Raw genomic sequence first — 12,887 nt, 5'->3', positions numbered from 1 at the left:
TTGCACCACATTTCAGGTAACACGATGTCAGTTCTCAAAGTTGTCCTTTAGGAAATGAGGTTCAATGTAGCGAAAAGCTACCAGCAACTTTTTGTGATTATTTCAAAGAAAAACCAATAAAACCAATTCGATCGAAACGTAATAAGTGCAAATCAGAGAGGCTGTCTAGAAGTGTATACAAGTGTCGCCGTCAATAGGATTTGTCCGAATAGCCGGCTTGATTATGTTATCTTTATGTCCATATTTCTTTTTCCTCACTCCCATGTGTCCTTCATCTCCCCACTTTTCCAAATAAGCCTCAAAAATAGCATCAGCGATCTGTCGTCGCTTGAGCCACTCAAAAATGTAGGGTTCCCCTCACCGTCCACCACCTAGCGGCGGGAAAGACAACACTCATCACGCAACCACCCATTTTTTTTTTCTCGGTCGAATCCCCCTACAGAAACAGAACACACACACACACACACACACACACAGAGGCACTGTAGAATCTAGAGGTAAGGAGAAGGAGGTTCAGACGTGAGCCGCCCGCTTGCAAGCCTGGACGTTCATTAAAATTGGCCTGTGAGGTTTCGATTGGAGCAACAAAGGGCAGGAGTAGCAGCAGCAGGCAGCCTCTATCGATCAGCTGAGAGCTGAGCTGACTGCAGTGCAAGTGCACAGAGAACCTTCAATCCGTCGGTCGAGACTAGTGCGAGCGGTTGTGTTTCGACTGTAACGACTCCCGATAGAGTCGTGTGACCCGCGGTGCTGGTATATTTTCCATTCTTTCTCTTTCTCCCGGCCGAACAAGACGCACAGCTCGTTAAATAGTACACCATGGCGGTCGATCAGCTGAAATCGCCTTCGTCGCAGCTCAAAGGAAAGCCTAAAACCATGGGCCAGGCAGTCGCCGGGACTGCGATCGTCGATGCAAATGTTGTGCGTCGCAGCAGCGGACAACTGCAGCAGCTAACCGAAGGCGCCGCCCAGCGGCGGTGCAGCCAGCAGCGGTGGTGGCGGGAGTTCTCAACGCCCTCTCGTCTCCGACGTTTCATTTCCACCATCGTCTAAATAACGAGCTCTATCGTTGTTCAGGTTTCACATTGGCTTGTAGTCCTACCCAGTAGCACCCAGCAGCGCCCATCCGCATAACATTCTCGACGACCGTGGCCATATCGCATCCTCCATCTTATGTACACGTTGGATGGTTATATAGAAAGAACGGAAATTTCGCCAATTTTCGTGACTTAAATACTGTTATTGTTAAATGATTTTGCACTTGTTATTATCACAATTTACAAAATACATCGCCATCGGAAATAATTACATTTTTTTCGTGGTCTTACTCCTTGTGGAACGAACCTCATTTCTTTTGGAAAATATTTACTTAATTTGAGTGAGACATTCTCATTCCGTTTACGAACATTCTTCAAGCTGGAAATCTCAAATTCCTTCTATATTATATTATATAAGCTCGGTCGAGTTACTTGAGAAATAATTTGGTTCTCCGACGTGACGGAGCCACACTTTTGAGGTATTTTTTTTTTCTTCTTGTGACGGAGGAGAAGAGGAGGCTGGCCGCTGGCGTTTCCTCTTGAACTGTCATCTTTCGACCCTATTGAGGACGCAGAGGGCGGGCGGGAATTCAAGAGATTTTCACTCGGCGCATTGCACACAGAGTTGAACAAGTTCAAAAGAGAGAGCTTTTCTTTTTACAGAAAGAAAAGCGAAAGGCTCCCCCCTTTTTTGGCTTTTTTTTTTTTGATTGATTTATTAGGACTTGCGAGATAGATGATGATCGTCATGTGAGTCGAGTTCTAGAGAGAGAGAGAGAGAAAGTGAGAGTTAATTCATCGAAACCAAGGAGATGTGTTAAGTCACACATTTTTTGGGCTTCTCTTTTTTTTTTTTTTTTTTGTCTCTCTATCCTCCTGTTTCTTGTCTATTATTTTTCTCATGTGGAGAGATCAGTGGGAGAATGGAATGATAGATGGATGTAAGCCGGAGGTGAAAGACGCCGTCAAAATCAATCTGTGCTGAACGTTATGTTTTTTTTTTGTTTGCGGCCGCCGCTGTTGCGTTGTCGGTCGTTTTTTTTTATTTTTCTATTTTTCCTCCTTTGAGATTGACCCAGTTGATACTTGGCGGTGGGTTTGAACCGGAATCGCCTATCTACTCGGAATATGACACGAATTTCAACGTTTTATTTATTTTTTTTTTTTTAGACTTCTCCGCTTGGCATAACTTTGAGCGTTTTATATGTTAGGATTTGATTTATTCAAATGAATTCCGCTCACGGCACCGCGACAGAAATAGATTGATATAAACATGCGCGTTTAACCATTTTCCCGATCGAGTTATTGTCTATATATTTTATCAGAATAGCCAGCAAAACAGTTTATTCAAAATGTCCATTTTCAAACATTTTCAGCGCGCGCGCTCTCTAAAGAACTATAAAGATAAGGATAAAGGGAGACCTGAGCTGCTGCTGCTGCGGGCGCCAGAGTAAACAATAATATACCATTCGGGATACTATGGAGACTGCGGAGCTGACTTTTGATCTCTGGAGAAAAAGAAGAGAAAAGAAGAGAAACAAAACGAAACGAAAAAAATAAAATCGGTCGTTTATTTCGTTCTTAGCCGTGCTCTGCGCCGTCATTCCTGTATAGACCCCATGGCAGCAGCAGAGATTGGGATCGCGCTCGAACCTTGTCCGTGTGTTTCTGGGCGACACTGATAACCGTCTTCGCGCTCGACTACGTCTATAACGTTGCGCCTTCCCATATAGCTCTCTACTTTTCCGTATTTAGAGGCAATACAGACAGTTTTCTTCTTTCTTTTTTCTTTTTTCTGTTCAACCCCAGAACGTGTGTCTTCACTTCCCCGTGTAGAATGGGCGACAGGATCGAGTATATTTGACTTTGTTTTCCCTGTTGCGTTTTGGCTTTATTTTTGGGATTCTTCTTCGTCTTCTTCGACGGCGGTACTGCTGCGGCGTTTCCTGGGTGACGTGAATGGAGACGAGCTGGGCAAAGAAAGACGGACGGGTCAGACAGCAGAGAGACAAGAAAGACAAGAGAAGGAGAGATAGGATGAGGGGAAAAGTAGAGCTGGGTGACAACGAAGGCTTGATTGCGATCGCATTCTATTCATCAGTGCTGGGCCGGTTGGCGTCGCGTCGCTTCAAGAGGGCGCGCATCTACCGCCGTCGCGACGCTTTCATGTCCACCCCCCCTAAACTTTCATTCTTCTCCGAGGGGAGAGAAGGACGCACTCGATTTTTTTTTGTGTTCTTCTTCTAGAGGTTGTTGGCAACCTTCCCATCACTTGAGTCTTTTTAGGCCGTTTGATATCTATACACTGATAGCGCGCGCGTCTATCTCTGCGATGGGTGAAAATGTGCTTCTATCGGGGCGACAAATATCGATCTCTGCATATGACACACAAAAGCGGAGAATGGATCCGATCGAAAAAAAAGATCGACCTCATTGTTCTCCGTTCCAAAGAAACGGGATAAAATATAAACGGACACGTAATATAGACTGGGGGGGAAGGGGGGTCAGGTGATGCAACGATAAATTTCATCGCACCATTTCCGCTGTACGAGTTTTTTTGTCTTTTCTATACACTTTGATATCGGTCGCCATGTATGAGATAACGGCCGGCCCTTTATCTTACCGGTAAATCTGTGAGGTAACGACTCACATCTCGATATGACAGTGTCTAGGCTAGGCTTCAGGTCTAAGCTTCAAAGTAAGACAGTTGAAGAGTGAAAGAATCCCGACGTAACCGACCATCATCAATTATCTAATGATGCTCAACTCGTGTTGCTGCTGCTGTTAATTTGGTTCCCATATTTTACCTTGTGTGGCGGCGGCGGCGGCGGTGCTTGTGTCTACAACTCGGTATAACTTGAGTGAAACGTGATCAGCGTCCAGTTCAAACTCAAAGTCTATTGAAGCTGGGCAGCAGCAGAGGGAACGAAGTTGAGCTTGAGTAATAAGAGAAAACATTCTGGAGAACCGGATGCCCGGATGGAGGTGGAAGGAAGTCCTTTCGTCGCCCTTAACCGGCAGGTACCGCCCAGTTTAAAGAATTTCCGTTCCAGCAACCCGAAATGAGCTAGAGAGAAAATCCAGAGAAACGGCCATGGCCGCCCACTCCTGCATGTACCTCGTCCGTTCGTCGTCGTTGGTCGACTAGACAAAAAAAAAAAATCATTTGATTTCATTTCTAGGCTTAGCAAATGTTGATGGATAGATAGTTATTTTCACCGTTTGGCATTCTCGAATGTGTGTGCACACAGCTATCGATCTTTCCTTTCCTGTGCCTTCCAATTTCTCTATGCCCGTTCCACCATGTCCGACGTGACCGTATAGTAGCCCAGCGATGTTATTTTTTTTTGTTTCTCCCCCCCATCCGTTCGTATACATATAGCTGGGCGGCCGTGCCTTCGACACATTAGCCATTCGGTTACTTCATCATTCCCCCCGCAGTTTTTCTCTGGTTATTTTCTATATATGTTTCCTCCCTTTTTTTCTTTTTCGTTCTCTCTCTCTCTAGCTCTGTTCTTTCTCGCTCTCTTTGGCAGCTGCCACTGCTGCGTTCTCGTTTTACGACATCCCCCCCCCCTTTTACTTTTTTTCTTTTTTACTTTCCATCGGAAAAAATTCGGAAGAGAATGAATCCGCCCCTATGCAGTAACTTTTAGCGTAGAGACTACTATACTATACGCATCTACATGAAAATTCAATGACCGTGGGAGATGAAACCCATCAGCATTCCGATATATTACGGCCGCGCGCCGCACGGTACGGTTTCCAAAACCGAGAAAGAAACCTTCGCATTGATGGGAGGGGGGGCCTTGGCAGAGCAAGAAATCCATATCTCCCATAATATTATTCCAGCGATTCATCAGGAGAAAGTCTTATTTTATATATGCGACTACCAAATAATCAACAAACGGAAATTTCAGAAAAAGAGAGAGACGACGACGACGATGCGCGCTTCTCTTTTCTCAGACTGGATAACAAACGGCAATCTCGTCTTTTCCGCTGAGCTAATCTCGACAACTTGAACGCTCACAAGTAGGTAGCTAGATTTCTTTTTTTTTTTTTCAAATGGAGCCTATCTATATCTCGCTGATTGATTTGTAAGCGAGGGTTCGGCAACCAATCGGTAATTTGAAACCCCATTGCCGATTCCAGCCGCATACTGTCTGACTGGCATGATATAAGCTGACATAACCGACGTCCGTATCAAAACCCTGTCCCCGATTTTTGTAGGTAGTACTGAGTTGGTATTGATCTTGAGCATATCATGTCAGTTTGATCAACTGCTGGAATGACGTCAATATCAGTCGAGAGAGAGAAAATGAGATGGTGCGTTAAACATCCATCGACCGGATAGTCCAATGAGAATCCCGCTCGGCTCTCTATGATAGAAAAAAGAAGGAAACCTTAGAAATATTTTATTAACTTTTCACCTCCCCCCACCCCAAAAAAACTACCTTTTTTTACCACCCAACTCGACGACAAAATTTCAAAATATTTGTAAGACTTTGACATCGATTTTGGGAGGTCCGATTATTTTGTTTTCCATCTCCGAACGTTTTTCATAGAGCACAATAGATGGCGTGTTTGTCACACGATCTTTCTATTTGTTGTTCATTTTATTTTTTGTCGACTCTGTATGTGGGCGGCGGATGAAATCCGAGAGATTTTTTATTTTTTTTTGTTCCCCCCCCCCCACGCCCTGTGAAACGGTTCAAATGTAATAAGGATTTCAGTTGCCTGGCTGTGATGTCTCCGTTCCTCTTTCATCCCCCCATATTCGATGGTATCCCGCTGCTTTTTTCTTCTTCTTCTCCGAAGCTTCAAGAGCTAGTATATACTATATCCATTGGTATACACTTTGTATTTACAAACAATTTTCAACCTTTTTTTTTCTTCCCCCCTTTTTTTTTTTGGTTTGATTCTCCCAGCGCTCCGTTTTCCCTTGACAAGTTGATGATTTTATTTTCTTTAGCCTAGCCCTAGAAATAGGAGATGGAGGACTGATTTGGTCTGACTCTTCCTTTTTTCTTTTTACCCAACCGAGACATTTTTTTAGCTCCGTATGGCGAGCGAGAACGAGAGAGAAAAAAGGGCCGAATCTAAACATGTCAAAGACGTCGCTTTTTCTATATGAGAGCACTTATTTAATCAGTTTTGTTAATCAAGATGAAAGGCTCGTTTTGATCAGTGTTTATTCGAGCGAGGGCTCTACGTGGAATACATTTTTCTTTTCTCTCCCCTCCGAAGAAAAAAAAAATCAAGGTATACACAGAAACAAACAACGTCTAATAGGACGACGACAGTATAAAGAGCAAAAGAATCGAATTGAACAATCTCGCCAATCATTTAAAAAACCAAAACAAATTGAACAATTTTTGGATCGGATGACGCAAGTTCACTAAACTCGTTCAAAGACGAGGAATTTTTCTGTTTCCAAATGTTTTAGCGTGGCGGGTTTAAAAATTTAAAAAAAAGACACTGGCTATATAGAATGCATCAAACGTTATATACAAATGTTCTACGTAAAACGCTCTACCGTGAAACAGACGGGCTCTCTCCGTCACTTTGTTCGGCCAACAAAAAAAAGCGAATTCATTTGTCTCGTTTTCTTCCTACGCCGTTTCTCCTCTTTCTTTTCTTTGATTCTGACACTACCTAGTATATTGTCTATATTTGCTGTGATTTCTTCTTCTTCCCTTCTGATTCTCTTTTTTCTTCTTCTTCTCCTACCCATTTCGTTTCTTCTTTTTTCGTTTTTTAATTACATGTGGAGAGTTGAACTGTTAACAGCTGCCGTTGACTCTGCCGCATGGATTGTAAGGCAGCAGCAGCACCTTCATTAGAAAGATGTCTTTTATGTCCCTGTGTGTCGGCTCTCTTCTTTTTTTGTTTCGTTTCTCTTTTCAACACAGTCCAGTGAGAGAGAGAAATGAAATGATGTGCAAGCTCCAGCGTCGCCTGCTGCATCCAATCAAGTAGGAATCTCTCGACATGAGCGTCAAGAATACCAGAATTCTTTTGAGAGCTAGTAGTAGAGTGCGGGCCGGGAGAACAACTAAATACAGTCAAATAGACGTGATGGAATTAGCAAATGTCTGCATGGGTCGCCCAGCTATAGAGCCGGCGTACTACTGTGAAAACTTCTCGTCTCTCTTGTTCCAGTTGTCTCTTTATAAGTTCAAGTTTAACGGCCTACTATAGAGCGCATATGTTTGTATGTGTCTGTATATTTGAGAGACGAGGGAGTATGTAGCCTAGAGAGATATACCGCCGACTGGACACGCCATGGCTGATGGGGTCTATATAGGGGCTATATCTGTCTTCCACTCGTCATTCATTAGCGGTCGCAACTCGCAAGGGTGTCGGCGCGGCCCTGGCCTTTTAACACCGCCTCTCTCTCTCTCTCTCCCTAGAGCTTTTATAGCTATATACTATACTACTAGCACACTAGCACTCTTCTTCTTTCGGCTGATGTGGAATAATAAGAAGAAGCCGTCTTTTTTCATTTGATTTGATTCCTCTCAAAAATTAAGGAAGATGTAGTATCGATTAATCTTAATGACATTTCAGTATACAGCTGAGTGTCTTCGAGAAAGAGTTGGCTGAATTTTTAATCATTTATATAGCCGTAGGCAATATATGCGCTTTCAGGAGTGGAGAAAAAATAGGCACCCGCTGAAAATGGGAAAGTGGAGCCGGGGAATAAGTTACGCAATTACCGAGCGCTTCAATCGTTCAAGTGGAATTTGACAAAATTGAATTCATACTGCTGGGAAGGACAAATCAACAAAAAACTGAAAAAAATAAAACTAAAAAACGAGTGAGAAAAGATGAATGATAAGAGGGAAAGTTTTGCAGATACAAGTGTCATGTCGAGAGATTCGGGGAATGTTGCACGCATTTGTTGCTGCTGCTGCTGCCGCCGTCGGGAAAGGTCAAAGGTCGTCTAGCTGCTGTTGAATAAGCCACCAAATCTCTCCCGACTCGGTTGCCGCTGCCTTGAACCATGTCTTCGTGTTTTTATTTTGAATACTTTGATTGTTATAAGAGATTCGTATGAAACAAAGTTTGCCAGAGCAGAAGTGAAGTGAGAGAAGGCCACACATCTGGAATGTGGTACTTTGAGTGTAATAAAACATAACAGCGACGAGCTTTTTGAGAAGCTGAAAGTGTACACATCAGAGTACAACAACACCATATACCCTTACACAAACTGACTGTGCGCGCCTTCACGGCTAATGATAATCGTAATGGCGACGTTTCCCTGTCTCTCTAGCTGTGTAATAAACTAATAATAATATGCGCAAGGCTGACCACCATGGGGGCCAGCTCTTCCTTTCCATTTCTCTCTTGCGCGAGATCACTACACGGAACAAATTGAAACGACTCCTCCCCCGTTCAAAGCAACGATAATGGAGACCCATTAGATTTGGGCGAGTCTTTTCCGCTTTTATTTCTATGTACAGTTTTTTCCTTCCTTTTTTCTACCCCCTCCGCTCCATCCACTCGTTCGGCCATTAAAGTCGAGAAGAAGAAAAAAAAAAGAGAACCTGAAAAACATAAATTTTTGCCTAGGAGAAAATTTGGTTGTCGACACACACAACACAGAACGAGAGAGAGAAAAAAAAAATATATAAATTCGGATGATTGAGATAAGGAATATAATTTGTGTTGGGCGAAAGTTGCGAAAGTGGAAACCGGTTATCGACCTATCTGCTGTGTGTTTCCCCCCCCTCGCGTGTTGTATTGTTTTCCTGTGAGTTGTTGTTGTGGTGGTGGTTCCTATTTGGCGAACGTGAAATCAAAATCCAATCAGACTACGTATCACTGCATCGCATCAAGGGAATAATTGATAAGAAAGAAGAAAAAAAGAAGGAAGAGAAGGGCATGGTATATAATACAACTGGAGACTTGTTAAAAAGTGCTGATGGGGGGATAAATGTTTGATGCCAAGCCCCAGCAATCAGATCATAGCTCGCGTTATTACTATCCTCTATTATACTGTTGAGTAGTTTAGTAGTAGTAAGTATAAGTATAAGGGGAGGCTGGTGGGTGGGGCAGTAACAATGGCACAGTCAAGGAACCCCAGCACACAAGAGCACTTGTCCGCTTCTCACATTGCAGCCGTTTTCATTTTCCTTTTTATTTTTTTTCTCGTTGCTTTCTTCTTGTATATTTATTCTTTTGATTGTTCCCTTTCTCGTCTTACGTTGCCTGTTTTACAATGTCCACGAAACAACATCACCCATAGGCACAAAAACTCACCAGATAGTAAGTAGATGCTGGCTCCCATATAGCGGATCGAATGATCAGAGCCTGCACGGCACTATCTGATTCGAAACAACCGAAAAATGGGAAACCAAAAAAAAAGACAAAACGGTCGGGTGTGGATAAAAATGGCGAGAGATAGGAGGAGGAGGCCCCTACTGTGATGTATACACAGAAACGGTAGTTGATGCCTCCTTCGTGTGTATGTCTGTGTGTGATATAAGAGACGAACGGAATAATATAGAAAAACGAGCAAGTGAATCAGAAATGGGGCCCGGAGCTGTGAATTCACGACGTATTACCGTGGGCCCCGCGATGGACCCGGTGGTGGGGTTGTGTGTCGGTGGTAGTTCATCATGATCAAAAAGCGCGCGGTGAAGAAAAGTAAACCCAGGCGACCAGCGGGGGGGTTGGCCGAAAGGCGAAAGCGTCACACATTGCCACAGCAAACAACACGCTGCCGTGTGTGTCAGAGTTGTGCTGGCCGCGGCCGAAGTGAGAGTGAAACTCGCCCTCTCTATTTATTCGACCCAGTCCCATCCATCAAGTTCCGGGCGCGAACAGAAAATTTTTCAAAAGCAAAAAAGCAAAAAAAAAAAATAAAATAAAAAGCGAGAAATAGAAACGAACACATTTATATATTTTTTTAAATAAAAGAAATGTACGAAAAAATCGAGGCCATCCTTTGCGAGCTGCTTGTAATCAAACGACATGTTAAATATACCCAACTCAAATATGAAGTGGATAAAAGGTGGAGTCGTCAGAGAAAAAGGGGCTCGGTCTAGGTTATTTTTTTTCTTCCCCTCTCAACTGTTGAACAAAAGTGAGAGGCCTCCTTGTATAGAACGAAGTCTACACCTCGTTGGTTTCGGTCGGGACTGGCGTTGGGATTATGTATCAACGACTCGGTCGTTTTCATCGGGTTTGGCGACGATCAACAACAGCGGGGATCTCGGAATTTCGAATGCATAAGTAACGCGAAGCCTCGCCAGCCATTCGAGCTATAGCTCTGTCGTCATGTGTGTGGTACATTATCCATTCCACACTGAGAAGGAATAAAGCGGGAGAAAAAAAAAAGATAATCGGTTCACGACGGTCCGAGATCCCCCGGCTGGTGTCGCTCGTTTGACGCAACTGTGTTATAAGCTCCCGCTGGAAATGGAGCTGCTAGCCGGATTCAGAAAAACGCCAACAACACGAGACACACATCCACACACACACACACACACACACTTGGATATGTGATGTGATAATCCAGTCAAATATGTATAGAGAGAGAGTCAAAGCGCGGCTCAACATGTTTCCAGTTTTTATAATCGGTTCCAACCACACGCGGGAGCCAACCGAAAAAATGGAGGGAAAAAAACAAGAAACAAAAAGAAGAAAACACAGACGCGCCACATGCACCCAGAAGCGGATGCTGGCAGATAACCCCGAAAAACGAACCCAACCCATTTCTTTTTTTTCCTTTTCAACTTTTTTAACTTGAAACCAAAAAATATTATTTGTTTGCATGACAAATGTATAAAAAAGGTCGTATTCTCGAGTTATTTCGTTAAAAATATCTGAATGTCTGAAAGTTAACCGACTAAATATATTTCGCCACACACTCACACACACACAGACAGAGTCAATGAAACCGACTGAGACGTGCTGCTGGGTCCATCGCTCTTTTTTTCCGACCGTCATATCCCACGAGGGAGGACTCTGGATGAGGCTCATTGTAATATAATCACACATCGCTCATTAATTCCTTTGGATGACGGTTTTCAACAGCAACAACAATCGAAAGTTATACATAATTTTTTGGGTTTCCTTGGCCCTCTGGTGGCCAACGTGCAAGAGGGGGAGAGAGCTATAGATGCTCAGAAGGAGGGAGAGAGAGAAAAACTGAAAAAGATTTTCCTCAGTTCGCTCGCTGCAGCCGGCGCGAATGGTTGTGTCGAATATCGTGGCTCTCTCTGTCTCGGAATTCTTTTTGTGCGCAAATGCCATCTAGCGGCGTGATTGCTGCGCCCCCGTGTTTATACGTGTTCGTGCAGTGCATGTGTTGCTTGTTGTTGGCGGTTGAATATTTTTGGTGTGTTTCGACAGTAAGGCGCGCGCGCGCGTGCTTATGGCACTTGGCACCCCTCGTGAGTTTTGTGCTGCATAGCATATATGATAAATGATGAGTTAGTGGCATCGTTGTTTGATCCGAGAGTGGAGGGCAGTTTCAGGCCAATCGGAAAAAGTAGACAAACCAAAGACAAATTAGGAATTCATTGCAAGTCGAGTCGGATTTTTTTTAAAGGAAGGAAAACTATTCGTGGAAAAAGAAAATTCGTCGAGAAAAGTATGCGCTTGATTGTCCCGGCGCCGCCGGACGTCGGGACGATGAGAAGGCAGGCCACGTCGTCGTCCATCACGAACCCGGCATCTTTGATCCCCACATCGGGAGCGACATCCTCATCATCCTCATCATCGCCCGTCAATATCGTCAATTACCGCAGATTGTACAACGAATGCACTGATGGGTAAGCAAATTTCTTCTTTTTCTCTTTCCGTTTTTGGGAAGGAAAAGCTCATCGCCCAGCGGAATGGCCGTTTCATCCTAATTAGTAGTACTAGTTGTCCCTGATCTGGTTTTACCGAATATCTTTTTCTTTTTCATTATCCCTTTTTGTGGGAAAGGTCTCCCTTCCCGCGGTGGGATCAATTATTCTCTCTACTCCTCCGTAAATAATTCAGCCGAGGAAATAGTAAAGAATTCACCAAAAAACTTGTTTTATTTGTTCAGTCGGGTAAATACCATTGGTGCAACTCTAACTGGGTGGAAGTTTTTTAATCAAATGATTGGACGTATTATCGTTCAAAGAAAAACAAGTCACGGAAGAGAAAAAAACGTAACGTTATCACATTTTACAGCTATTTGAAGGAGATGAGCAGCACAAAAGAGCCCCAAGTTTGGACAACTAACGTCTAATAGGAAAAAAGATTCTTGTTGCGACTCTTTGTCGTGGCACTACCAGGAAAATAGTTTTGCTCCCTCCTCGACTAGGAAGAAGAAGAAGAGGGGACACAGATAACACACAAGAGTCGAGGGTAAAATATAGGAAAGATGCTGATTCGATCTTGTTTATTCCTTGTGTGTGTATACAGACCCGTTATTCGATGCCGCTCTTCAACACCAGATGCGCCCTAGTCGTTTTTAAATTTAAATGATCAAAAAAGAGACTATTGAAAAGTATGAGCTAAGAAAAAAAGAAGCCAAAAGAAATGTTGATGGTGTTTACATCTGGTGATGGTGGAGGGGGAGAGATGGGGTCGTATAGGTCGCAAGAGGGCACCACCACCACCAATTCAAGATGACGATCTCCGGAGAGAGAGAGAGTGCCAAGCTCGGTGATGGGGGGGTTAGTCGACTTACGGCCGTAGTAAAAATCCATTTCGGCTATAGTAGGTTGTTGTTGGTTATTACAGAGACTTGGTGGAAACAAACTCTCTTGAGCGAGAGCTCTGAAAGGCAACGAGCATATGATGACTAAGCCTAACACACACGGGCGACGACTCCACCCTTTTGGCGATGACGTGATGTGTGGA

General features: G+C 43.7%; 1 protein-coding gene across 4 annotated transcripts in view; it reads left to right on the top strand.

The window, feature by feature from the left end:
• LOC124195903 (rap1 GTPase-activating protein 1-like) overlaps positions 1 to 12,887 on the top strand; it is a 51,963-nt gene that overhangs the window by 6,202 nt on the left and 32,874 nt on the right. The window contains exon 1 of one of the 4 annotated variants that reach the window (XM_046590572.1): positions 3,691 to 4,058. The exons of 2 other annotated variants lie outside the window; for them this stretch is intronic. In XM_046590572.1, the coding sequence (XP_046446528.1) occupies positions 4,009 to 4,058 (50 nt within the window). In that variant the 5' untranslated portion in view covers positions 3,691 to 4,008. Of the gene's footprint in view, positions 1 to 3,690; positions 4,059 to 11,213; positions 11,822 to 12,887 lie in introns of those variants that run through there. One more of the 4 variants, XM_046590563.1, reaches the window with a different exon arrangement.

The sequence above is a fragment of the Daphnia pulex genome, chromosome 1 (assembly GCF_021134715.1).
Source record: "Daphnia pulex isolate KAP4 chromosome 1, ASM2113471v1".
Classification (NCBI taxonomy): Eukaryota; Metazoa; Arthropoda; class Branchiopoda; order Diplostraca; family Daphniidae; genus Daphnia; species Daphnia pulex.
The sequence above is the reverse complement of the archived record's forward strand: the minus strand, read 5'-3'. Positions and strand labels throughout refer to the sequence as shown.